The sequence below is a fragment of the Callospermophilus lateralis genome, chromosome Y (genome assembly GCF_048772815.1).
Source record: "Callospermophilus lateralis isolate mCalLat2 chromosome Y, mCalLat2.hap1, whole genome shotgun sequence".
NCBI lineage: Eukaryota > Metazoa > Chordata > Mammalia > Rodentia > Sciuridae > Callospermophilus > Callospermophilus lateralis.
In genome coordinates, this window is record NC_135326.1 from 7,159,920 (window position 1) to 7,187,344 (window position 27,425).

General features: G+C 46.3%; 1 protein-coding gene across 2 annotated transcripts in view; it reads right to left on the reverse strand.

Moving 5' to 3' along the window:
- The window catches only part of Tbl1x (transducin beta like 1 X-linked), a 184,178-nt gene that overhangs the window by 45,114 nt on the left and 111,639 nt on the right, over window positions 1-27,425 (reverse strand). For both annotated transcript variants that reach the window (XM_077107801.1, XM_077107800.1), the window contains exons 3-4: window positions 10,301-10,389; window positions 2,605-2,712 (exon numbers count right to left, since the gene is read on the reverse strand). In XM_077107801.1, the coding sequence (XP_076963916.1) occupies window positions 2,605-2,662 (58 nt within the window). In that variant the 5' untranslated portion in view covers window positions 2,663-2,712; window positions 10,301-10,389. The remainder of the gene's footprint in view (window positions 1-2,604; window positions 2,713-10,300; window positions 10,390-27,425) is intronic.

The following is a 27,425-nucleotide window of genomic DNA, read 5'->3' on the forward strand; positions in this document are numbered from 1 at the left end:
CCGTTCCTTGAGCAAAACCAAGCGCAGCGTCTCTGGTGCTGGAGTTGCTAGTTCAAATGCTGCTATTATTTCATCTAAATGTCTTGCTTCTCAACTCCGTTCCTCTTTCAGACTGCTGGGAACGTGCTGTGGGGAGGTGTTGCAAATCAAGAACAAGGACTGAGCGCTCTGGAGAGGAAGCAGCCTTCAATATCCTGCTTCCTTGCTGGGAAGTGTATGCTCCGTGACATGGAATCCTCTCTTCCTTGCAGCCTAAATCATCCCAAATGACACCATGGATATTTGGGGAATGGGAAGGAAAGAGAAGATGGAGGAGAAGGTGGTGCACAGAAATGGCACCTGGCTCATCCTGCAGATGGCAGGACCTGACCAAGTTCAGTGGCTCTGGAGGAGCTGAGGACCACTCACTGGGAGGCAAGACTTAACGCGTTTGGTGGTATTGAAGGCGAGCGTGCGCTCAGGTGTCTGAGGGGGAGCGGATCAAGGGAATGATTTTCTTCTCACAGGTGGGGGAGAAGGTGCTCTTCAAGTTGGTGGAGGATCACTAACTATGGGCTTCACTAAACCTTAGAATTTGAGATAAACAGAAAACCAACCCAATAATGTACACTTACACACCAGCCATTTCTTCTCCCCCTTCTTCCTTGTGGTGCATTTAAAAAAATCCCAGAGTACACACAAGGATTCCATCAAAGCAATCTCTCCTTAAACACGGGCCACACCTACTGGAAAGTAACTTGGATGTTGGTGAATAATTAGGAAAAGAATTCAACAGACATTACACAGAAGTGACACTTGGGAAATTCTGGACACCCTGCTCTGTCCCAGTCTCGGTTCCCTAGCTGCCTGGTCACAGAAGCTTTATAAAAATAAACAGGAGAAGTGTAAACAAATACTGCCCGAGGAGGCCAGCCTTCCTGCGGGAGGGAGATCTCTGTGTTTATGGAAAGAGGGTGCGAAGCGCTCATGCCCTGGACATGGGGCCAACCACCAGCACAGCTGCTGTCCCCAGGAAACAGATTCTCTCTCCTGCCTGACATTCACAAACTCAGCTTGTCGTCTGCTGACACACGCTCCCTGTCCCTACCATCAATATGGCCTCGCACAGAGATATTTCTAAATGCAGAGTGTCGTCCAAGTACCACGAGGGAAGCAGGACCCGGTACGTGGGGTTTCTCACCTGCAGGCAGCTCAGGGGGTCTCTGAATTCTGATAGAACACCTGTCCTCCAGGTGGACAACTCCTGCAAGTTCTGAGGTGTGAGTGACTCCCTGGACCCACAGCTCAGGCAGTATACTTTGTTTCTACATCACTTTCTGATACCATGCTCTGGCAACAGCCGAGCCAAACGCTCAAACATGTACCAAGAACATGGATCACCATGAACGGTGCTAGCTGGGATTCCAAATAAAAAGTTCCAACCTCGGATGAGAGGGATTTCATTTAAAACATGCTACATGTCCTCCCAGCAACTATCACTTTTGCCTGGGAGAACCACTATTGTAGGGGAAACCGAGGCTCAAAACCCGACGCTACATAATTTGCTCAGGGTTTGAGCCATTTTCTTTGCATTGATGCCTGCCCATTTTCTCTTTCAGACCGATTCTGAAAAACGCCTGGGTCCAGGTGCCGATCAGCCGGTTCCTCCTCAAACCTAGCACAGACGGTTCCGGGCTGACAATGGTTCGACTTATTTTCGGACGTTTACAACAGCACACGCCCCTTACACATTCAGTAGAGACTGTTTCAAATTTTGCCCTGGGATCTCGAGTTCTTGCTGCACTTCTGATTCTCCTCAGATGCGGCACCTCCGGGCAGCCCCAGGATCGGCAGGCACACATGCAATGTCTACAGCATGCAGCGCTCTGAGCTAGGGGGCTTGCAGGCCAGGTACAGTCCATGCGGTTTCAGGTCAGGATGTTTTCTACTCTTGATGAGTTTATCAGGATGCGACCACCATATAATATAAGCAAACAGGTTATAGCATTCAGATTGGCTAGGCTAAGCTATGGTGTTCAGTAGGTTAGGCTACAGGTATGAAGTGCATTTTCAACGAAGGGTGCATTTGGGGGAGGTAACCACATTGTTAAGCAGAGGATCATGCTACCGTTCAGATCTAAGATGTCTCCAAAGGCCCCATACTAGGTAAGGTGGTGGAGTGTTGAAGAGGGGGTGGGCCCCAGTGGGAGGAAGCTAGGTCTCTGGAGGTGCAGCCCATCCTGAAGGACCCTGGGCCCTTCCTCCTTCTCTTTTGCTCCATAAATCTCTGGTGTCCAATCTACAAGGTTCAAATCAACGCCCCAGTGGGTCAATGCTCTCACCATAGTGGAGACAGACTGGAAGCACAACTGCTCCTGACCCTCTCCATGTTTATCACAAGTTCAAGGTTCACCTGGGTCTCATCTCACCTGAACAGAAACGTCATGGGGATAGCATCGCATTCCGGCCTGGGAATGAGACGGCCCCAGGACCTTCTCTCCTCCCCACTAACTCTCACAAAGAGCACCGTCAGCCCTCCTTGTTACCCTTCCACCAATGGCTGGGCCTTCCACCCGCGGCACACTGAAGGCGAATTTCCTCCCGACAGAGAACCAGACCCCTTACCTGATTCCTGGAGGTACCGATACACCAGAAAGTTCACCTCGTCGCTGGTGATGCTCATCTTAGCCTCACCTGGCGGCGATGAGGTCTTTACAAAGCGGGAGCCACCCTCTGTGGGGAGAAATGAAGCGATAAGCAATCAGTCAGAACTCTCAGGACGTTGCCCGCGTCTCACGTCTGCATTCTTTTGGAGAGGACTGAAGAAAACACCACCCACGCTCTCATACACACGACGGCAGTTCACGTCTGATGTCAGGTTTTATAATTATGCGATTATATAAAAACCAAGCAAGCAAACCAACCCAAACCAACCCAAAATGCTTGCACACTGGCTGGTGAGGGGGGCGGGGCATGTAAACTGGTAAAGCCATTGTGGGAACCAGCATGGAAGATCCTTAAAAATCAAAAAATATCATCACTATTGGACATGTACCACCTCCAGGAATGAAATCAGTATGTGAAAGGGACACCCCCAGCCCGATGTTTAGTGAAGCACTACTTCAAACAGCCAAAAGTCCAACAACCCAAATGTCCTCACTGGTGGATGCACAAAGAAAAGAGGGAAAATAAGGTACTACTCCGCCATTAACAATGGAACCCTGCCATTTGCTACAACATGGGTTGAACTGAAGACCATCAGGTTGAATGAAAATAACCCAGGCACATGTTCTGTTTTTGATCTTTAATTTCAAAAGTGTGCAGAGATCAGCTGACAGTCACACACAATTACTTTCTATATTTTAATAATAGTCTTCAAATGAAGTTTGAAAAATTCTTCGTTTACCATCCCTGATGAACGCGTGGCACCCCAGAGGCTGATGGAGATCTCTGTGATACATTTGTGTCGGGATGTGTAGTCAGGTACCAACTGGTCTCACCGATAGGCGCTATCTAAAAGTTGATTGCATGGGACTCGATAGCACAGCTGTGATGACCAGAGGCCAGGGACAGCAGGGTGGGAAGGGCTGATTAATGGGTATAATTTACACTGACAAGCTCTGAGGTGCCCAGGCACAGCAGCGTGACTGCAGATAATAACGTAGCGTATGTTTCAAAAAGCTACAAGAAAGCATGTTGAAAGGTTTCATCATAAACAATGGTAAATATTTGAGAAAACACAAGTTTAACCTGCCTTAAACATTATGTAATAAACACATATATCAAAACATTCCATGGGCTAGGCATGGTGGTGCACGCCTGTACTCCCAGTGACTCAGGAGGCTGAGGCAGGAGGATCCCGAGTTCAAAGCCAGCCTCAGCAAAGTGAGACCCTATGCAACCCAGTGAAAGCCTGTCTCAAAATACAAAATAGGGTTGGGGATGTGGCTCAGTGGTCGAGTGCCCCTTAGTTCAATCCCTGGTACTCCACCCCCCCCCCAAAAAAAATTCATGGTACCCCATTAATATGGTTTATTTTTATGTATCAGTTGCAAAATAGATAAAATTAAAAAGTGCTTATTGCCTTTGATTTCATTTGGTGACATTTCTGTACTTGTGTACAGGGTGTAAAGAAAACTGTCAGTCAAAACACAAATGTGTCCCAATCTCTGCTTGATGTCTGGGGAGTTTACTCTGAAGACATCGCCTTAGGAAGCCAAGTTAGACACTCAAAGAGAAGCTGTGAAATCAGAGTATACACCCTGATAAAAAAGTGAAATTATTTAAGGGGAAGAAATTAAAGAACAAAAACAGAACATGGGAGCTCTGTACAGACTTTGGCAAGAGCATCACGCTGCTGAGGAGGAATCGGTGCAGAGGCAAACCTGTTCCCTCAGGATTTTTACATCCTGCCCGGGTGCAGCCCTCTGGTTGGCGTATCATCAACTCCTAATGAGGAAACAACAGACAGGCAGGCGTCTCTCAGGCTTAGTAGGGCCTCAAGGATGAAAGCGAGAAACAGCTTGCCACTACACATCCCGACGCAATGTATCACAGACTCCATCAGCCTCTGGGGTGCCACGCATTCAGAGATGGTAAACGAGGAATTTTTCAAATTTCACTTGAAGACTATTATTAAAATATAGAATAATCGTGTGCGACTGTCAGCTGATCTCTGCATTCCAGCTGCAACATCACGTGAGACATTGTGCAGACAAAAGCAAAATTTTTTTACCAGTTGAACCTCTACAGAATTTCTGATCCTTTCCCCCAAATAAACAATAAAAGAAACAGAAATTACTGATCCACAGCATGAACTGAAGTTTGGCAATTCCTTGTTCCACAACTGGAGCTTCTGTGGTTTCAGACCTTTAACAGGCAACGATGGAGACAGGAGTAGAATTCTGTGCTTTGAGCCTCTCCCTGCCCTGAGAACTTCTGGACGGGGTAGAACCAGGTCAGCAAACCTACCAGTCAAGCTGCAGTCAACCCAGAGTCCCTGGAAGGTGACCGAGTCGGGAAAGATAAACCAACACCATGCAGGGGACGGCAGATGTCACCCTGCCTGCAAGGGTCAGAGCAGTTGGGATGACCAGCCTTGGAGAGTGTCTGGTCTCACCTTTCTGCAAGCTACAAACGAGGAGGAGAAAGGACCCCCTGGAGATGAGGTCCCAGGGTAGACATTCCTGACACGGCTCCACCACGTTCTCCACCCCCTATTTTAAGAGGGGCCGTTGCTACCACGCTGCCTCGGCCAAAGGCCAACCCCAAGACAACCAGCAAGTGAATCCCCCAGCCCCCTCCCCACTTTTGATTTTCCCCATCAAAGATCCAGGTATGTGAACTGAGGGTCAATGGGACAGTGGTTGGTTTTGGTTCGGGGTGTCAGAGATGGCAGATGTTATAACGACTCCCAGTCCTCCTGTGAGCTTTATTTAAGTATCACCAATGCTGCATATCGTTTTTAACAAACTCCTTTAAACATATAATTTCTACGCAGAGAATGAGACGACTTTGGGAACGAGCTCTTCCTATCACATGAGCACCTGTGGAGTCTCCTACTTACTCACGCTTGATGAAAGAGAAAAAAAAATTCTGCCCCACTTTTTCTGTGACTAAAAAAAATGAGATCCAAGGAGATAGAAAAATTACTGGGCACCTACTATAGTTAAGCCATGGTAATTGGCAACACTAAACAAAATTCCAAGATTCTATCTTTGGCCAGGCTCAGTGTCACACGCCTCTAATCCCAGTGGCTTGGGAGGCTGAGGCAGGAGGACTGCAAGTTCAAAGCCAGCCTCAGCAACAGTGAGGCGCTAAGCAGTTCAGTGAGACCCTGTCTCTAATACAAAATACAAAATAGGGCTGGGGATGGGGCTCAGTGGTTGAGTGCCCCTGCATTCAATCCCCAGTATAAAAAAAGAAAATCTTGTCTGTGACATACAGCTCATTAAGCTTAACAAGGTGCCTGTACAAGTCATGTAAAGTTCCCCACGTGTCCCCGAAGGTATCCTGAAGAAGTGGCAGTCTTCCAAGAAAGCAAAGTTCATAGAAGAGCTAAATTCTTGACTGATGGGGACAAGACCTCTGAATTTGTAAGAAGCAAGGTTAGACAGAAAAAGTTCAGGAGCTTTTTTTTTTTTTTGGGTGTGTGTGTGTGCACGCACGCACATACAAGGAAGGGTGTTTTATGAAAATAGCCTTTTTTTTGGTAGTGGTGGTGGTCCCAAGCATTGAACCTGGAGCCTCACACATGCTAGGCAAGTGTTTTATCCCTGAGCTGCACAGCCAGTCCTTTTTAAAATTTTGAGACAGGGTCTCACTAAGTTGCCCAGGCTGACCTCGAACTTGAGATCGTCCTGCCTCAACCTCCTCAGTTGCTGAGATGACAGGTGTGTGCCACCACACCTGGCTGATCTCTTAATGACACGCCTTACGCCCCCTTGTCTCGGGGCCAGAGGACCAACCTCTGTGATGGCATTCAGGGTGAAGGGTCAAGCATGTTTGCAGAGAGGCCACCTCTGTCTTCTCTGTCAAAGATGGTTCTCTGTAGACAAGTGGCATGAGGCCAGAGATGCCCGTGCCAGTTGCAGTATGGACTAATTAGAGGTTCATCAGGCCGAGGGCTCCCACCTGTTCCGAACTCACTGGCTCTGTCGGGGTATTGGCTAGAGAGCAGGCAGACAACGTCCTGGTAGCCACAGAAGTGCCAGGGATGTGGGACTCGGGGGCCGGTGACCAAGAGCAGACAGCCTGATTCCTAACTGCAGCCCCCGCACCTTCAGTCTGGGATTGCAGGCTGTGAGGAGGATCAGTTTCCCCCCGGGGGGGGGGGGCATGAGGATTCAGGCCTTTATGTGAAGACCCAGAGCAGGGCACACTGCACGTTGGACCAGGGCAGCACACGTCGCGTCCCCACAGGTCCCTAAGCCCTACCAGTTGACGAGGGACAGTCAGCCAGGCAGGGCTGCACCTAAACATTCCATCAAAGAAAGAGGCCTGCGCCTGGGCATCCTTCTAGAATGTGCAGCCGGAAACCCAAGCCTCTCTAACTCTGAAGCAGTTTCCGGAAAGGCTTCCAGCCCTGCCCTTCTGAGAACTCAGGTGGACCTTTTCCAACCCCTCCCGGCGTCCAAACTAAAAGGGAGCTTTAGCACCGCTCACAGATCCCCCTCGCTCCAGAGAAGGGCGAAGGCCAGGGAGCTCTTAATTAGAGCAACCGTGTTTATTTTCTTGCCTGACCCAGTTTTTGATGAGAGACACCTTCAATTATGTTGATTTGAGGTCTTTGGAACTGTGCTTACGCAAAAAGGGGGAAAAAGAACCCCTTCTACTTGCAGTTAAAGCCACAACACTCTCTCTGTGCTGCTTCAACAACAGGAAGAAAAAAACAAACCAGCACAGGCCAATGGCATTTGTGGAGACGCCTCTCTCGACAAGTCATGTGTGTCTCCTTCCCGTTGGCAGCCTGCTGGCCTTCGGTCTGGAAGCCTCCGTCAGCAGAGGTAATTGTCTGGACGAGGGTTCAGGTCTTGCACCCTGAGCCAGGCAGCTGGAATATGGGCTCCACATGACCCCCCATCCAGGGGCCCTTCTCTGTGCCTCTTTGTGGAAATGAGTGGGTTCTGTGCTGCTTCAGTCACAGACTCCCTGGATGCTTTCTCTCTAATGTCCTCCTTCCTTTTCGTTCTGCCAATATGAGCTGCTCCAAGATCAAACTCTTCATAGGCGTGTGAGTCCAGATGTACCTCCTCAAGTCTTGCATAGGGACCAGCTCTCTTCTATGACCCTGTACATCTTTTCCTCCCATGTGATGAAGCCAGTATGTGGCTCTTTACCCAAAGACGACATGGTTAAATAAACTGTGGTAAAAACATGGGAAATACCACGCAGCCATTAAAATGATTTTAAAAAGCAACATGTCACATGTACTCTGTGCTTGCTAAGTATGAAGCGTTAAGTGCCAAATGCTTTCTAGGACCCGCCACAATTCTGACATAAGTGTGGCTGTTACTCCTATTATTGCCATTTTACAAGTTAGCAAAATAACGGCTTTGAGTGGACCATGCACAGTGCTAAATTTTGCACACACATACACGCTTCAAAATGTGCTTACAGTTATCTCTAGGGGTGGAACTGTGTTGGATTTAATCTGTGTGTGTGCACTCATGCTGTATTTTCTCCTATGAACCTAAATTGTTTTCATTTGTAGTAAATAATTGAAACCTGTCGATATCTTTGGGTGAGACTCGGTGCAACATGAAACCACAGGGTTGGGAAAGCCCCCCACAAGTCTTCTGCTGGGAAAAGAACTCTGCTCTTTGGGGGATAACACCTCCTCCCAAAGAGGCGTTCAGAAAGGGTCTTCTCTAGGCCTGGCTGCCCTTGTGGGTTAATGGACGGCTGGCTGAGACTTCATGCAAACCCCTGTGCACATTCGCAGATGTTTAAGTGACAGAAAAGAGCTTGGAGGCCAGCCCAGAAGCATACCTTCTTCCAAGCGCTCCATCTAGTGAAGGCAAACCGGTTAGAAAGCTCGTTTTCGGAGCCAGGTGACAGACATGGCGAACAGTGTATGTTCCCTTTAACATTCACCTCTCTACAGTTGGATGCAAGTTCTCGTATTCGAGATTCCAAGTGAATGCCTCTCAAGCAGGTCTGCTCAGGAAACACTGAGCTACTGCTACCACACAGGAGAAGTTTGTCCTGTTTTTGCAGAGAGAGATGAACAGACTCCACATGATGTGCACCAGACCCTCGAATTTCAGGAACACACATGGGCTGGTTATGAAACCTCTACAAACACTGATTCCACCTAAATATATACGATTCATCTGGGCCATAGAAAGTCTCTTTCCAGTGTTAGCATCATAAGTGGGGTCATCCACCCGTGTCATCTGGCCTGCAGAGGCTTAGTGGAAGGTGACAAGATCAGCCCCTCCTGTTTCCTGTCTTGGCATACGATCCCTCTTGCGTGAACTTCCACCAGAGTGATGTCATGAGGTCAGAGAGCTAAGGGAGCCCTTGCTAGGGTTGGCCCTGCACTGCCTAGACATTCACCCTCTAAAACTGCGAGCCACAGAAACCCTTTTTCCCTCTAAGCAACCAGTCTTAGATACTTCCTTAGAGTAACACCAACAACCACCCTAAGAACTAATAAAACTGATCCCTGCTCTTAGTCTTTCCTGCATTTTCCCACATCTACATCAGAGCAATTATCTTGTCTTTTCCTGGTTTGAAATCCATCTTGACTGATTTAACGTAAACAGTGACACTCCGAAATGTGGACCTTCCTCATGAGCATACCAAGCACTTTAAAACTGATATCCAAGAAGACACTATCACCACAGCATGCTACAGATGACTGACAGGCGCGCGTTGGAGTGGTGCAGTCAGAAGCCCTCACTTTCTAATGGTATTTGCAGATTATTCCCAGCCCTATGGAAGACCTACAGCTACTATAGTTCCCACTAAATGGAACAACACAGTCCCATTTCTGAGGATGATCACAGAGGGCCATGTACAAGTTGCCCACTATGGGAGAGTAGAAAAAATTCCAAGTCACTCACACATGTCTTACAGTAGGAATCTGATCAATGCATATTTAATTTATTGAATTGACACTTATGTTTCCTAAGCACCACATTAATACCCAATCAAAACAGCACCTCTCCCTGGTACCCACAGGTATCAAGGTAACAACTTCACAGAACTTCTCTGGGTGTCAATTTTGATTGTGTGTGTGGCCTTCAACTCGACACCTGTACACATGTAACCGTTTTCTCTGCTACCCTGGAAATCTTGGCATGTCACCAGATTTATACATAATAACCTACATGATTTTCTAATAAGTTTCAAGGTTAACCAGCAAGTCAATTTGCAGATAGACACAAATCATATTAAGAAACTAATAAAGCATAGAATTAAGGTACAGGAGCCAAGTAAAATCTATACTCAAGTGCCCAATTATAATTAATGCTTCAGCTTAATTATAATTCATAATGTTGACAAGAGAGATTGATTTTCGATGGCATCTCCCTCTCAAGGCAAGACTCAGGAAAGTTTGTGATAGCCAGTCCAGGATCCAAAATTCTTGCAAGGCAGCACAAGGCTAATTCCTCATGCAGAATTGACCACATAGCTTATAAGCCTTTGGTGATGTTCTTACTACCTTCAATTTCTGTAAAGAAGAATATCTACAAGTTCTTTTTTTGGGGGGGGTGGGGGAGATCACTTTAAAACAAGGGTTCAGCTTTGGTGAAATGTTTCTCAAATGGATCTGGGGCAGCAGGACTAGCACCCAGGGCCATGGGCTGCTTACCGTTACGGTGACGTCATGTGGAGACCTTTGGACCAGTGGGCTGCCCGGCATCCGATCATAGACTCCGCAGACCGTCTGCAGGCACGAGCCTGGGGAGAAACAAGATTGGAAAAGCAGACTTAGAGATCTCTGGGGGTGTGCTGGCTTGTCACCCCACCCCCAGGCCTTCAGGTTTGTGCTTCATGGTATCTAAAGGTCGCCGTCTTAATCCCGAGCTCAGATGACAGGGTGCTGGATGCAAAGCAAAAAGCAAAACAACCCAAAAGAGAAATTAAAATTAAAACAACCCAGAAGAGGCATGTAAAAATGATGGCAGAAAAGAGCCTCAAATTAGATAAAACCACTTTTAACCAGCAGTAGCAATATCTGAGCTATTTTTTGGCAAATGACTGTCCACCAAACCATCTTTGTTTTCAGACAATACCTTAGTACAAATGATAAACTATGCACAACTCTTATTTTTCAGTTGCTACAAACAAATGGGCCATTTCCCCTTTGTCCGTAAGAAATTTCTTGTCCTGGGTTGTGAATGAACCTCGTCCCTTAGAGACTTGAAATTATCCAGAATCATCTAAAAACCAAGTAACCAAGACAATTAAATGACCGTCATTTTCTTTAAATTCTTACTCAACAGTTTTCAGTCAGAATCAAAAGGTACCAGGTTTATTAACACGATTCCAATCCACACGAGGCTGCACACTCAAGCTGTTTCTTATTAGTGAATTTATAAGGAACCCCGTAAATTGTTTTCAGGAAGTTCAAGCAAATTATTCCCACTGAGTTGTGTTTATAGTAATACTGTTTCAAGGAAGGAAATTAAAGAGATTCTGCAGGCAGGTTCATGAGCCTCCAGGTTTCATTACAATGCATTAAAAAAAAAGAAAAAAGAAAAAAGAGATCCTAAGAATATAGAAAATGAAAGTAATACCAGGCAAGAAAAGTAATGAGATTTATACAGAATACATCCACAACTCTAGAAATTAAAGGGCTTAGGAATGAAGCAGCAACAAAGGAATATTGATTTTGCTTCTAAAGTTTTTTTTAAAAACCCACTGATTTATGGAAAGAAAAATCTTTAGTGGAGATAAACACGGCAATACTTGTTAGAGTAAGCGGAAGCAGAAAGCAAATTACTGTTTGCAGGATTGGGCTGTAAATTATGAGGGGTGGGGAGTGGGCAGGGAGTAAACCTTATGATGAAATTACTAAATGTCATCAAGTATCAAAATACAAGCAGATTTCACCACAATAAGCTCCAAATTGCCTGTAACTTAAAACATTACAATCCATAATAATTCAATAAGTAATTAATATACAGACAGCTCTTATTACAAGCTGTTCAGGGAAAAAAAAAGCTTTAGAAATGAAATTCCTATTTTTTTTTTCTTTGGTCTACAACAGATGGTAACTCACAAATTAGAGTCTTGAAGTTGAAGATTATCTTTTATATATGTTGCAAAACTCTGTAAGTGTAATTAACTTATCTCCTACGTGTGATCAACACAGAAAAAAATTGGGCATGGCGACTCTGGTTCATAACATTCTGTGGTTTCGCAACACATCAGAACTAATCAGCTCATTGATAGAAACGATACATGAAAACGAGAAATCCGGCCCCCTGATATCTGGTCATGACCAACTTCCATTTTCAGTAGAATCATTATTAGTAAACCGTGCCAGCAAGAGATGTTGATGTAAGAAAGATTTTGTGTAAAACACAAATGTTAATAACTGCAACATGTTCTTTTTCCTAAACGGCAAGACTTAACAGATACAAAAAGAAGTCTCCTGTCCTGTTGCCCTGGGCTCCTGGTGTGGCCGACATACACCCTGGGCTCTCTGGGCAAGCAACTCAGAAAGCACCTGCCTTCCCACGAAAAGTAGGTCAAAGCAGAGCTTGGGCTGATACAGTCCTGGAAACAATTAAGGCTGTAATCAAATATGACAAAATAATTGACGGACTCCTGTTCCACCAGCCCTCCTTCCCTGGTGCATTCACCTTGACCTTTAAGTCACGCACGCACGTCTTACAGCTTGCTGTGAGGCTGGTGTGCAGCTCCAGGACCAACTTCTGCAGACAGTGGACCAGCAGATTTGAGAAGTGACACGTACACCGTGGGTTTTGCCTTTGCAACGCTGGTCATTGCTGGGGAGAGGTACTGGCCCGATGAATTGTTCTGTTTGCATATGAGAATGTGTAACCACAAATCCCACCATTTCATGTGAGTATAATGCAGCAGTAACAGAATATGTAAAGAAAAATATATACCACTGGCTGTGAGATTTCTACAGCATAGGCTGGTCATGGGGTGCATACACAAGGAATGCTAGGTGAATGAATGATGTACCACATCAGGGATTGAACGCAGGGGTACTTAAGCCACCTCAGAAAGCCCATCCCCAGCCCTATTTTGTATTTTATTTAGAGACAGGGTCTCACTGAGTTACTTAGCACCTTGCTGTGGCTGAGGCTGGCTGTGAACTTGCAATCCTCCTGTCTCAGCCTCCTGAGCCACTGAGGTCACAGGTATGCACCACCATGCCCAGCGAAAACTAGCCACTTCAAAGTGCACAGTTCAGTGGCATTTATGGGTATAGTTACGTGACTAGAACCCGTACCCATTTCCAAAACATTGTCACCACTCCAGAAGGTAATCCTCCACCTGGGTAAGGATGCTGTTCCCACTCCCTTCTCGGAGTTACAGCAACAAGCAGATCGACTTCCTGGACTTGCCCAAGCAGGATGCGTCCTGTCAGTACAAACCACACCGCGTGGCCGGTGACCTTCTGTGTCTGCCTTATTCATGGAGCATGTTCACTTCCCTCAGGTGTAGCACACATCATTCCTTTTTATGGCTGAATACTATTCCGCTACGTCAATGGATTGCATATGGTCTAGTAGGTGATGAGCATCTGGCCCCTAGGAACAGTGCTGCTATGAATGTGCACGCACGAGCGTATGTTTGGGCATCTACTTCGCATTCCCCGGGAGTACCTACCAAACAGTGCCCCTGTCCTACTCTGCTCTCTGGAGATCAGTTTACTCCTTCCTAAAGACCCAAGAGGAAAGCAGGAGAGGTGGAGAGAAGCTGAGCTGCCCTGGCCTAGGGGGAGAGAAGGGGACGTGGCTACAGAAGCCAAGCAGCCAGCAAAGGCAGCAGCCCCACAAGGAGGAGCTGGGGACCTGCCAGCCTAAGAGCCACTTGCCCTGTGGCCAAGAATACCGGGCTATTTTTCTGTTGGGGGCAAACAAAATGACCTTCCCATTCAGACGCATGTGCTACTGGGTGCATAAGCACTTCCAAATAAAAGCACAGGATTATCAGCTGTCTGCTTCCCTCCCAGCCCCAGGACACCAGGCACCGGGAGATACTCCTCCATACCATGACCACAGGTGGAGCTGCTCCTACAGGGGATACACAGCACCCACTCCCAACCAAGATTAATCCAGGCCAAAAAAGTCAAGTACCGAGGCTGAGGAGCTCCCTTATAAGAAAATGAATCACAGAAGCACCGAGTTCATCTCTTTGTGGCTGCTGCCTGGATAATTTTATTTTGCAGGGGGTTTAAAAATACTAGAAGGTAGCCAGGCGCAATGGTGCATGCCTGTAATCCCAACAGTTCAGGAAACTGAGGCAGGAGGATCCCAAGTTGGAGGTCAGCCTCAGCAACTTAGTGAGGCCCTAAGCAAGTTAGCGAGACCCCGTCTCAAAATAAAAAGGGCTGGGAATGTGGTTCAGTGGTCAAGCACCCCTGGGTTCAATCCATGGTCTCCCCCCCTCACAAAAAAAGATAAACATAATACAGGGTTTAAGATTCAGAAAGGATTGTCTAAGGGTTATTTCCATAGGTTGTCAGAATGCTTCTTTCTGTGTGGTCCAAATTTATAAAATAGCTGATGGATCGCGACAGGATGTGTTCTCATTGATCGTAAACCAAAATCTAACAATGTAATTACGGATTCTCTTTCTAGATAAAATAGAAAGAAATCTGTACAAGAAAATTCCTTTAGTTGGCCATGGAGAGGCCAGTGAGGAACAGGTCTGGGGCCTCCTGCCAACAGCCCGTGGCCACTTGCCAGCCACGGAACAGAGCCACCAGGGACGAGGACCCTGCAACCTCAGGAGAGGACCCAGCCTGGTCACACGGACACTGCTGACCTTCTAACACACTGTCAAAACCAGGTGGAGAATACACCTGGGGCAGCGGGTCATCTCAGCAAGTGCCTCGTAAATCGGGGATAATGGTTTGCAAGGCTGTTGCCTGGAAAATCCACAGCCAATGAACTCGGAAGCCCATCAACTGGAGATTTTAAAGTAGTAGAGAGTGTATGCCAAAGTATGTTCTTTGGAATGATTTTTTTTTTGGATGGGGTCAGCATTGGGGATTGAACCCAGGGCCTTGTACATGCTAGCAAGCACCATACCCCTGAGTTACATCCCCGACCTTTAATTTTTTAAATTTTGAGGTAGGGTCTTGCAATGTTGTCTAGATGACGTCAAACTTGTGACCCACCTGCCTCAGCCTCCTAAGTAGATATGATTACAGGCCTGCGTCAATGCATTGGCCATAGAATGAGGTTTTCCAGGTTAACTTACTAGGCATTTGTTATGAAAAATGGTCCCCCAATCCAAAAGGACCGGCATCGAGGGGTTAAACAGAGATGGAAAGAGAAACAGCCAGCACATGTTGCACGTGTTTGCCTAGCTTGCTCTGAAGTGCTTTGAACTCGCTTAATCCTCATCATTTAAAATGCACCAAGTGCTCAGAATGCTGTCTGCTCAGATGACCTGTATTCTGTCTTGCAGAAGCAACGGTTCCCATCCTCACGGGGCTTTTGTCAGCTCAGGGACTTCCACAGTGCCCAGGAGCTGCTCGGGCACCTGACAACACGTTGTCCCTCTGTGCCTTGATGTGCTCACAGCTCGGGGCTGCAGGCAGCACATACTCTGTGACGTGCCTTCTTCCCCTAGCAATGCCTCTCCTGGGCTCCCTGTGCACCTGAGCACCGCCCAGACCATTCTCCACCTGAGCAACTGCCCAGACCATTCTCCAAGGTCCACTCTACGTCCAGTGCCTCCACAGAACACTTTGCATGTGTTGAAACGTTAAAGGTGGTTTTCTGATGGATGATGAATAGACTCTGCCACTAAACACCAAGATCAATGGGGCTCCCACTGCTAGAGGCTCACATTTTCCAAGGGAAATACACAAGCAATGTGACTTAGAAAACAGCCTCTGGAAGCCCGAAATGCAGAATGACGGTGGTCGACCATAATGGATAAGTGTGCCAGGTGATAACGACTTACAAAAGTAAATGCTACTTTTAATATAATAATAGTGTCAAGAAGTGGGGCAGTTCTACACCAGCCCCCGCCCACTCCCACTGGGAATTAAAATCAGGACATCGTTTCTGAGTCACGTTTAGAAAACCCTTTGTGTAGATGGACCATTTTCTGCCCCTGTGGTCAATGTATGCCTATCTCTATCCAGAAAGGGGGACACGCCTTCTCCTTCAAAGTCACAAAGGGTTATGTTTTCTTCACTTAGTGACACTACAGTTTATAATAATCTATTTGGATAAAGTTTACATGTTCTTCCTACATTTACATATGTAGTTTACATATTCTTTATATACACATTTCCAAATGCTAAAATCATTCACATATTAACTTTTCTCAAAAGAACAGAATACTAGAAACATTTATCTTGGAGTGACCCCAAGTGGTGTATTCTTTGTACGTTTTTAGGTGTCCCCCCCCCAAGGGACAAAGGCACACAATGGGTTAGTGTTCTTTAAAATAAGTCTAGGAAACCACAGACTAAACCTAAGACACATCTGAAAAAATTTTCCTTTTCAAAAATCTGTGTGGTCCAATGGTACCACGCCTATAATCCCCACAGCTCAGGAGGCTGAGGCAGGAGGATTAGAGTTCAGAGCAAGTCTCGGCAACTTAGAGAGGCCCCGTCTCTAAATAAAATATAAGAAAAGTGCTGGGGATGTGGCTTGGTGGTTCACTCCCCAACGTCTGCATGGGTAAATGATAAAAATTGCCGTCCCATGTCTACAGAAAGAGGCTGCGACTCAGCCCCACCCTGAATCTTTCCACTCTACAGCTGTCATCACAACCATGTCTCTGGCTAACCCCCCCTGGCAGCCTTGATCTTGGAGTCCGTTTCTTAAGGAAGTTTCTGAACACCAGGCCCCAGCAGGCTGCACACGGTGCCACATTCTATCAACTACCTCTATCCTGAATGCCGCTCACATTTTTCTCAATCAAAGAAAATGACGGAGTGTTGTGTCTTTCATGAGAAAATCCCCCAGCCAGGCATTTTTATAACCACTCGCTACTTCCCACTGCCGGCATCTGACGTGCAGAGAAACACACACCAACTCCCCAGCAGGCTTAATGAAGACGAAATGCCAGAGGTGATCTCCACTATAATGTCCGTTAGGCTACCGTGTCAATCAGCTTTCTGACACTGTGACAAAATACCCGAGAGCCATCAACTTAGAAGAAAGGTTTACTCTGGCTCATGAATTCAGAGGGTTCAAGTCCATGACCACTTGACCCCATTGCCTTTGCCCTGGTGCTAAGGCAGCACATCATGGTGTGTGTCCCTGGGGAGCAAAGCTGTTTGCCCCACAGTAGCCAGGGAGCAAAGAGAGAAGAAGGGGTTGGGTCCCGATGTCCCCCCCAAGCGCACACCCCAATGTCCTAACTTCCTCCCATCAGAGTCCAGCTCTGAGAGGTTCCACCCCCTCCCACAGTGCCACAGGGTGCAGACCAAGTCTTTGACACCCTGGCCGTGGGAACATATTTCAGACCCAAACCGTGGCACTGCTGTGTTCTATCCTCCCCCTTCATGAAATGAGTTTAGTAGGTGGGGACACACCCAGGCACGGCAAGTGAGATGGCACTGCTGCAGAGCTAGGGCCGGCGGGAGCACGCTTCCTGTTCCAAGGGCCACGTGGTGAGCAACTTGGACGGCAAGACCACTCACTCCACCTGAGCCACTGACCACAGGCAGATGATGGGTGGCCGTGTGTCCCAACCCACAGGCTGCAGGCTGGGTGGACACACCTCGGCCTTGCAGTGGCTTCACATCAGACTCACAGCTGTGCGCTCCTGGCCCAGGGACACACTGAGAAGTCAGGACAGGTCACCTGCCACTGCCAGTGACCCTGGACAGGAACACACCACGTACTGAACCTTCCTCCAGGGTGAAGCAGGTCTGTGACCATCCTCAGTGACAGGGCGGCAGGAGTGTGGGATGGACCTCCACCAAGGTTCCTGGTCCCAGAACAAAGCTATCCTTGCAAATGGCGCTCGATCACATTTATCTGTGGCTTTCTTAAGTGGAAAGATGTTCATTGGTTCTCAACTGAACTTTGCAAAAAGAGTATACACACGTCCACTTCCTATGAAAACTAAATATCATAGGAACACATGTTAAATGTGCTTCCCGCTTTAAGCTTAGTCTGACTTGCTTCAAGACTTCTCTAGTTTCTCAGGCCCCAAATATTGCTTAAGTGAAACACCACACCCAGTTAAGTTATGTGGGTACCTGTAGGTGTGGTACAAAGCCCTGGCGGTGATACTCCTGAAAACAAATTAAACACTTGAGCAACGTAAGACCCTAAAAATGTCATTTTGAAGGTGTCATTTAAATGAAATAAATTCACAGAGGGACAGATGCTATTTTATGTTAACTTTCTACAAGTCACACTTGACTCAAGTGTCAAGGACATCTCTTTGTAAAACAAGTCATCCTATAGTCCCAAATGTGGAATTTGCAGATATATACATATATATCTCAGATTAAATAGAGGTACATGTCTTTCAGTTAGCTATAAACCTTGTCCCCCAAAGTGAACGAACAGCAGGATATGATGGGGTACACCTATAATCCCAAAGACTCCAAGACCAAAGCAGGAGGATCCAAGTTTAAGGGTAGCCTGAGTAACTTAGTGAGACCCTGTGTCAAAAAAAAAATGGCTGGGGACATAGCTCAGTGACAGAGCGGCACTGGGTCCGATTTCCAGAGCTGGTGGGGGCGGGGGAAAGTATAGGAATAAAATAACTGAATTTTGAGAAGTATGCCTCCCTTTGGTTCTTTGATAAAAGAGATGTACCTCCTGATCACGGAGAATAATTAGTCCCTTAAAAGTCATGACAGGAAGCCAAGTTTTGAAGTTATGGACAGAAAATGCAACGTAGCAGAAATGAGCAAGCCCTCAGACGTGGGTGGGGTCTTACTGTGATGGAGGGAATCCCTGCCCCCACAGGGGGCCGGGACCTTAGTGAATTGGTCAATTAGGTGAACAGTTGGCTGTGGCCCAGTCTTGGAAAAGCCAAGGCAGATGGGTAGGCCATTTGGCAGATGAACATTCACAGGTCCGACTCAAGTTAGCCAATTCTCGAGGCCATCACAGAAGCACCGTGGGTCCTGCTACCTTGGATACTACCACCCCATCGTGATGCTGTTGATCACAGTCGCCACAGACAACCTATGATGGGCACAGCTAAGGTCCAGTGAGGACCCGAAGATGTCCAGTCCAATGATGACCAGAGGAATCTGAATTCCATAAATGTTAATGAATCAGGATCCATTATCCTTCTATGTTTTCCAACTATTTAAAAATGTAAAAAAAAACAGCCATGGTGCATATTTGTAATCCCTGTGGTTCAGTAGGCTGAGGCGGGAGGATCACAAGTTCAAATCCAGCCGTAGCAAGTTGGTGAGATCCTGTCTCAAAAAATAAATACGGCTGCTGATGTGGCTCAGTGGTTAAGTAACCATGGGTTCAAAACCTGGTACACCACCCGCTCCTAAAAAAAAAAAAAAAGGTGGGGGGGACACTCTATTAACTGCACAAAGGAAGGTACAGACTGAATTTGACCTGCAGGCCATAATTTGCTAACTCCATGAGACAACACATGTCACGTTGGATCCCTCTGCTACCATTCCTCATGAAGACTTCAAAAATAATCCCACAGGAACACAGGATGATGGGTCCTCAAAAAATTCCACCCACAATTCCCACATGAACTAGCCATTCCCTCTGCAGGGGCATGCCAAGAAGAGTCAAAAGGCCAGGATTACCACATATCTACACCTCCTGGTGCACACCAGCATTATGCATGGTCAGCAAATGGAAAAGCCCATGTTTATCAACAGAGGCACGGATAAACACAACATCATAAACAGTAACCTACTCTTCTTCCTTTAAAAGGAATGAAATTCTGATACGTGAAACATGAGTGAACCCTGACGACGCTGAGTGTAATATGCAAGATGCACAAGGGAAAATGTTGTACGATTCCACTTAAGTGTGGACTCAGGGTAGTCAGAGAGACAGGCCCTGCGCACAGGGAGAAAGACGGCTATCGTGTACTGGGTACAGAGTTCCAATGCAGGCGATGAAGGAGTCCTGGAGATAGACGAAGAACGTACTTGACACCACTGAACTCTGTTTAAAAGCGGTAAATTCTGTGTTATGTACTTTTTACCACATTTTTTAAAACCTGTAATGCAGCATTGGCGCACAATGTCATTCTTCCAGAGAGCCTTCTGTTTTATAGAAAAATATTAAAAAACTATAATGATTGTGCACAGTAAAAACAGCATCATTGCCCAGTTTGTTTTGAAACTAACTCGTCCAAGGTATACGAGTTTCTGCTTTCTCTTCACAAGCCAGATACAAACCCTTAGCGGAAACAAAAAAAAAAAAAAAAAAATGCACTCAGTTATTTTCAAATTCACAGGCGACGTCTGACATGGTTCCCAGTAGAGGAGAGGCATGTCCTAGAAATAGCCTTGGAATCTTGAAGGTTTCCAAAAGACCCGAATGTTTATCAAACTGAGAAATTCTCGGGCTAGCTTCGTCCTTGGAGAATTCAGCTATGCAGTAGCAGAATGGAATACTTTTGTCAATTAAATTCATACTCATCCATTTTATTGGGAAATAAGGATGGATGTTCTTGGTAAATCAAGGTTAATCAGTCATTCAAAAAACCAACCCATTATGCTGTTATAGAATGCTCAGGACTGTACTTGTAGCTGTGTGTCTTGGGGAGGGGGCGCTCCTAGAAGTCTAAGAAAAACAGCAAGATATTTGGATCTAATTTAGTCCAAATCATTTCTCTACACCTCAGATAACAGCTGCAAAATCAGGGGGAAGAGGTGGGAGAATTCAAGTCAAATTCTTAGTCTGAGCTGTCTGCCCTGGTTAAAAATAAAAAGGAGTTAATAACAATGCAGCATTAACATCATTTACATGAAAATAAAGTGTCAGGGTAAGTGTAAGTCATCTTCAAGGAATGTCGTGAGGGTGGGCAAGATGACCCCGAGGATGGGCCCAGGCAGGCCCAAGTTTAGAGAGCATGCAGTTCCTGTGTAGGTTTCCTTATCTAGGAACGGAAACACAAACACAGCGAAGTACAACATTGTTCGACTTTCTGTAACTGACAAAATACACGAGGTCAGAGAAAAAAGCATATTTTGGCTCCTAGTTCCAGAGATTCTAAACAGTGTTTATCTGCATCTCTTCCAGAGTCCTGATAAAGCCCAAGGTTAAGGAGCGATCACTTGAAAGTGCCCAAGGAATGCATTAAAATCACTACAATACACCAGACACCCCCATCCTCTGAACCCCTTTGCCAAATGCAAGCATCTGAACTCTGCACTTACAACCTACGTGTAGGTAAATCAAGAATAATTTCACGACAACCAGCTTCTTCAACTAGAGAGAGATAAAAAATGAAATTTTGGAAATCACACTGCACTCCATTGTCTATTAACTAGCTTACAGTAATTCATTTAAGTGTGTCCCTAAATAATTCATTTCGGTATGAGACATATCTGATCTTCTGATCTAGCTCCCTGCCCGACCTCCTCCACCTTCAAGGACCAGTTTAAAATGTATCTCCTCCAGATCCTTCTAGTGTCTCCCTGGGTATCAGGAATGTGACGCTGTAGGAGGTCCGACCTACTTTACTGTGCTTTGGTGCCATCTGGGGGTGGGTGGGTAGGTGCTGCTGACATCTATGTGCAGGGCCAGACATCTCATGGTGCAGACAGCCCCCGCCTCCAAAGATCATCCAAGGTCCAAGTGACATTGAGAAAACACATTCCACTCCACGATGACCAAGGGGACCTCTGTTCTTGAAGTCAGTTTCACAGTCTGTGCATGTTGAACGTTTTTCTTGCTCCCGTGTTGTCCAGATGCCCACGTGGTCCTGGTAGGAGCAGAGTTTTTCTATTTTTCCAACATTCTAAGAGTGTTATTTACGCTCTCGGTTATTTATGGCCATGTGGGAAGTGTGACCTCACAGGCTGGCTATGGAGAATCTTCATGTTTTCATCTTCTGACGCTTCTGTCCCACTAAAAATAACATTTGTGTCTGCACAGAGGGTCCTCACAGACGGATTTCCACGGAGAAACAAAGATACCCTGCCAAATTTTAATAGGATGAATGGCGGCAGTTCTACCACTGAGTTATGCAATTAACAGGTGAGAACACTGCTGTCAGCCTATGATACCTACGGAAAAAAAAAATACACACGGGGAGCATCCTCTTCATAGCGAGACTACCTGCATCTCAGACCGTCACGAACCTACTCAGGGTTGAACGTGGGCCTGCAGAGCCCTGGTCCCTGTCAACTAGAAGAGCAATGCCATGGAGACTTGGAGGTGAAGGTGAGAAAATAAAGACCCAGATGATCAGATACGCACAAAGGGGCTCAGGATTTATAAGGCATCAATGTGAACTGGAACCTCACACCCCTCACCCAGCACTGGGGATTGAACCCAGGGCCTCACACCTGCTAGGCCTAGAACTGAGCCCCGTCTCCAGCCCAAGGCTGGACCACTACCTTCATCACATTTTACCACATGAAATAGTACCTACTGAAACTCAATGACTCGCCAACCACGCCAAGAGCTAATTGCTCAAACTGAAGACATGGTACCTGGGGCTGGCCATCCACCTCCCTCCCCATGCCACTCCTATCAGATTTTAACAGCTCAGTAGTTAAAACGTCCTCACAGAGACGAATCACATTCTAGTTCTTAATAGGTGCCAATATTATGTAAGGAATCACAGGGCTAGAAGATGAGGGCCTTTCCTATGCAAAAAACTAGCAACATAAACAACACAAATGCCAAAAGAAATGCCCAGGGTCCCCCTAGAGAGGGCAGGGTCTGCCAGCCTATCATCACCCATTTCTCCCTTTAGGAGTAGGACATTTGAATTTTACATGGGTATGTGATGTGACCACACACACCCTTCCCACAAGAAGGTATCCATGTAACCCAGTTCTAGCCAATGAGCTAGAACTGGGTTACATGGAGGTCAGAAACGCACCTTTGCAACAGTTCCCTTAAAGGCCATGAAGTTCCTCCCTATTCTTGAAGGACAGTGGATGTGAAGTCAGGAGCTGCAGCAGCCATCTCGGACCCAGGAAAAGACACCGTTGGGGACCCCATTATGAGGAAACCAGAGGTCCCTTCTCCCCACCTCCAAGCTACAAAAGTTACACTTTAGGCCATTAGTTACCTATCAAATTATTCATCTTTGACTTTCCATTTACCTTCTAAGGGAGGTTAAAAGCCACTAGCTAACGTCATATAACTCAGATCCATCAATGGGAAAAGGAAAGAAAGCATTAAATCTACGTTCAGAAACCGAACTCTTCCCTGGTGCTCAGCAAGTCCACTGTGTAGATGAACAGATATCACCCGCTGTACCTTTTTTTTTTGGGGGGGATTTACTTTTCTGGGTTTGGAACCACATTTCAAGTGTTCTAGAGCCCTGGAGAGTGTTTTAATACCACAAACCAAAGCTTGAACCAAGTCCCTTCCTCCTCCAAGGAGGCTGCGGCATTTTGGCCAACATCAAAGGAAGCAGCCCTGGGCTAAGATCCTGCCTCAAACTCTTGCAACTCTAGCCATCCAGTCATTCACTACGTTGGAGCACCTTTACCGAGGGCCATGAGAACAGCTGTCTATCTCACGGGATGCTTGCACATCAGTACCCTGAGCCCTCTTGGCCAACAAGACACACCCAAAAGGGAGACCCTGTCAGAGTCCAGAACACAGCCTTGACTCACTTGGATGTGCTAGGTATCTCTTTAGATCTTTTTTAAATACGATTGAACTCAGGGGTGCTTAACCACTGAGCCACATTCCAGCCCACCCCCCCCCGCCCCCCCCTTTTTTTTTGAGACAGGGTCTTGCTCAGTTGCCCAGGGCCTTGCTTAGTTGCTGAGACTCGCCTTGAACCTATGAACCTCCTGCCTCTGCCTCCCTAAGACCTTGGGATTACAGGTGGGATGATTTTTTTTTTTTTTTTTTAAAAGGCAAGAATGAAACCTGGGTCTGGGCTGGAATTTTAACATAATCCAAAATGTAACCGAGTTCTACTTCCTTCATTCCTCACATGAGAACTATTGTTCGGATCCTCATTGTTCAGAAGAAAAACAAAGCAAGGCTTAGCTCTGATCTTGAATTGCTAAGGAGCCATATTAAGAACGTAGGAAACTAACTTGAACCATATATTTTACTTAAGTCCCATGTATCTAAAGTAGTTACCATTTTCAACTTGCATCCCATATAAAAAAATGAGATCTTTTACATTTCTTTTCCCCAATCTCCCATACTGACAAGGTAGTATACTTTACAACTTTAGTGATCTCAATTTGGATGATAAATGTTCACTGGAAATGTGTGACTGATATAGTTCATAAGATGAACACTTGACACTGTGGATTCACACGCCTGTGGTTCCCGGTATACCTCACAATTGCATGCGCCAGGCAAGCGCTCTACTGCTGAGCCATAAACCCAGCCCCCAAATCTTTTTTAGTTGTCGATGGACTTTTGTTTTATTTATTTATATGTGGTGCTGAGAATCCAACCCAGGGACTCTCACATGCTAGGCAAGCACTCTGCCAGAGCCACAACCCAGCCCCATAGGGGACTTTTTAGAACAAGTATTTCCTCTTTAACTGATCTACTGCAAGTATTTTTTATTGTTTTTTTATTTTCTTGAGGGAGGCGCTACTGGGGATTGAATCCAGAGGTGCTGTGGCACTGAGCTCCTTCCTGGTACTTTTCACTTTATTTTGAGACAGGGTCCAAGTTGCCTAGGAGGAACTTCAACTTGGGATCCTTCTGCCTCTGCCTTGCAAGTCACTGGGATTGGAGGTGTGTGCCACCGTGCCCAGCTCAAATATGTAAGCATATGTCTACGACATTCCCCTTCCCCCTCAATCAATTCCAATTAGTCAAAACTAGAACTGTTCTAATTTTAACACTATTGTTTCTAAAAATAACACTTTCTGCTTAGAAAATATTTTTTCTGTATTATAAGTCCATTTTTTGTGTGGTTTCATGCAGACGCTACAGCTTGGACTGTCCCAAACTGTACCAAATATGTTATGTTGTACTTTGATTTTTTTTTTTTTTTTGATGTGATATCTGCAAAGTATCACATGAATAATTTCTACAGGGTTCATTTGTGGAACTGATCCTATTTTGGCTATGCCGAGTTAAATAACAAATTATGGCATTACTACATACCAAGATAGGGTTGACAACGTCAATTTAATATATTCGAGTATATACTACAATATAATTTTTGCCCCGTTTCTGCCGACCTTGATATATTGCAATTCTGGCTCATGTTCTATTCCTGCTGGTGGAAGAAACCAAATGGTTTCTATGGTGGTGAAGGCTCTGGAGTTTGTGGAACGTAGTTGGCAAGATGAAGAGACATATGGAGTTTTTTTAATTTTCATGACTCTTAGTTCTGTGTACCTGCCAATTGTTAATTCTATGCCCATAAGCTCTTTTTCCCCCTTGACCATCATGAGACAGATTAATAATGCACGGTTGCAGCTGAAGACAAAGCTCTAGAATCTTCTCTGCTTGAAGTCATTTTTAATAGAGTGACTTGTAGTTTGGGTTCGACCCCTGATCTAAGCCCAGGCAAGAGCTGTGGGTCTCCTAATGACAAGCAATCAGCAGGCAGGGAGCCGAGAGCCCAACCCTGCCCCTGGAGCCCCTGGTGAGTGGGCACTGTGGGGAGCTGTAAATCCTCAGGGGCAGGGCCCCTGTCTGGTTGAGATGCTCCCACCTACCCAGCAAAGTGACAATGGCAATGCTTGTTAATATAAGCTGCACCTTCCTCGCAGGGGACACAGGAGGACAGAGGCAAGCACACTAACTAGCCATCAGTGCTGCCAATGCGTCCACATTCAAAGTCCCGGCTCGGAACCCAGTGGGGTGCTATGAATATGGGTGGCCCCGAAGACATCCCTTGTTGCTGTGTTGTTATTGTTGTTATATTAACCCCCCTTTTAGATATGATACCCTGTCCCTTACCTCCAGCAGTCATTTTAAGATGGAGCTCAGTCCTGGCCCTCACAGGCACTGATAAGCCTAGAGATGAAAACATCCCTGGGATCCACGAGGACACAGCAATCACTGACAGCCCCTGTGTTAGCTGGAGGAGCACCATTGCTCCATGAAGTTCTGTTCAGAATTAATTAAGCACCACCCACAGGATGGGCATCAGCAAGTACACTCCGTTCCGTTCATTTTGCATGATGGGAATTTTGCAGGAAGGGAAGAGAGTTTTTGGTTTCTATGTTTGTGTCCACGGAGAGACGAGGAGGTCCGCTTCTCCCAGGCTGAAACTGGCCCCGTGCGCGGCTACACCCAGGACCTATGCAACTGGTCTCCAGGTGCCAGCCACCAGGAGTCACCTTCTGAAAGGAACATGGGGGATGGAGCCGCGGCCTCTCCATGGCCAGTGTCTGTGGCTCCTGTACAGTGTCCTGCCAAGCACAGGCCTGGTTTGTGGGGCAGACTACCGAGAGAAAGTGGGATCTGGAGCCCCTCCTCGTGGATTAGCACAATCTATTCAGTTTGGCAGGAAATGATTCATTCGAAGCCTGGCTTACGTATTCAGTGCACTTTGGAACAAAAACATACAAACATCATCAAGGATCTAAATCTGTTATGTTGCAAAACACACACTCTCTACCCCCAAATTATTGGAGCATTTGCTTTTAAGTACTCCAACAATCATCTCTGAGTCATCATTTACCTCTTCTATCATCTGTTTCATTTCCAAGTTTGAGAAGCTTTCTTTAGAGAAAAAAAAAAAAAATACTTTTTGCTTAGAACAGACCCAATCAAGGGAGAAACAAGAGTTGGTATTTGGTAACTTTCTGATGCTATGATGTCACAAGATAGTCAGAGAGACCCTGCTGACAGGATATGCAGAGAAGCGTGAATAATGACGTCCAAGAAATACAGGAAACAAAGGAGAGAATACAAGACAGCTCCGAGCTGCAAAGACGGCATAGACACGCCACTTCCCAGACACCTGATGAACCCATCTGCAAGGTAAAGCACACGTCATGCACACGCACGTACACACACACGTACACACACACTCCTAGGACACACTAGACCCTGGCTAATGACTTGAAGGAACCCATTGGCAACCTTGCCAATGTACAATGACGTTTATAAAATCATCTTTTATTGATGAACACCATCTTTTGTTGAAGAATCTGTGCGTTTCCCACCGTCATCACCGTGTGGAAACACTGTCACTGGGTAAGCATACTTGGGAACAGACACCTGCCAGCATCCCCACACCTCAGTCCCCCGAGCAAGCCCTGCTCACCGCAGGACACCAGACCTTGCAGGGACAGGGCTGCAGTACCAACAGCAGTGCGTGTGGACATCCAAGTCCATTCATTTCCCAACAGGTTCCTTCTGGCTTTAGCTTTTAACATGTGGATGCAGTCTGGCTCAAGTGCAGAGACTAAACATGCCAGCAAACATTAGAGGTGATGTATTCAGGGCTGGGGTGTAGCTCAGGGGCAGAGCTCTTGTCTAGCAGTGCATGAGGCCCTGGGTTCTATCCCCAGCCACAGAAAAGACAAGAGTGTTGCATTTAGCTGAAACTGTGACATTACAATCCTGGAAAACAACCAGGATGAGGGAAACCCAAGAAGTTTAACATGCAAAAGAACCTGTGATATACCTTTTACAAGTGGCTCCTGTCCAACCCAGGGAAAGGAAATGCTATTGGCTGCCCAA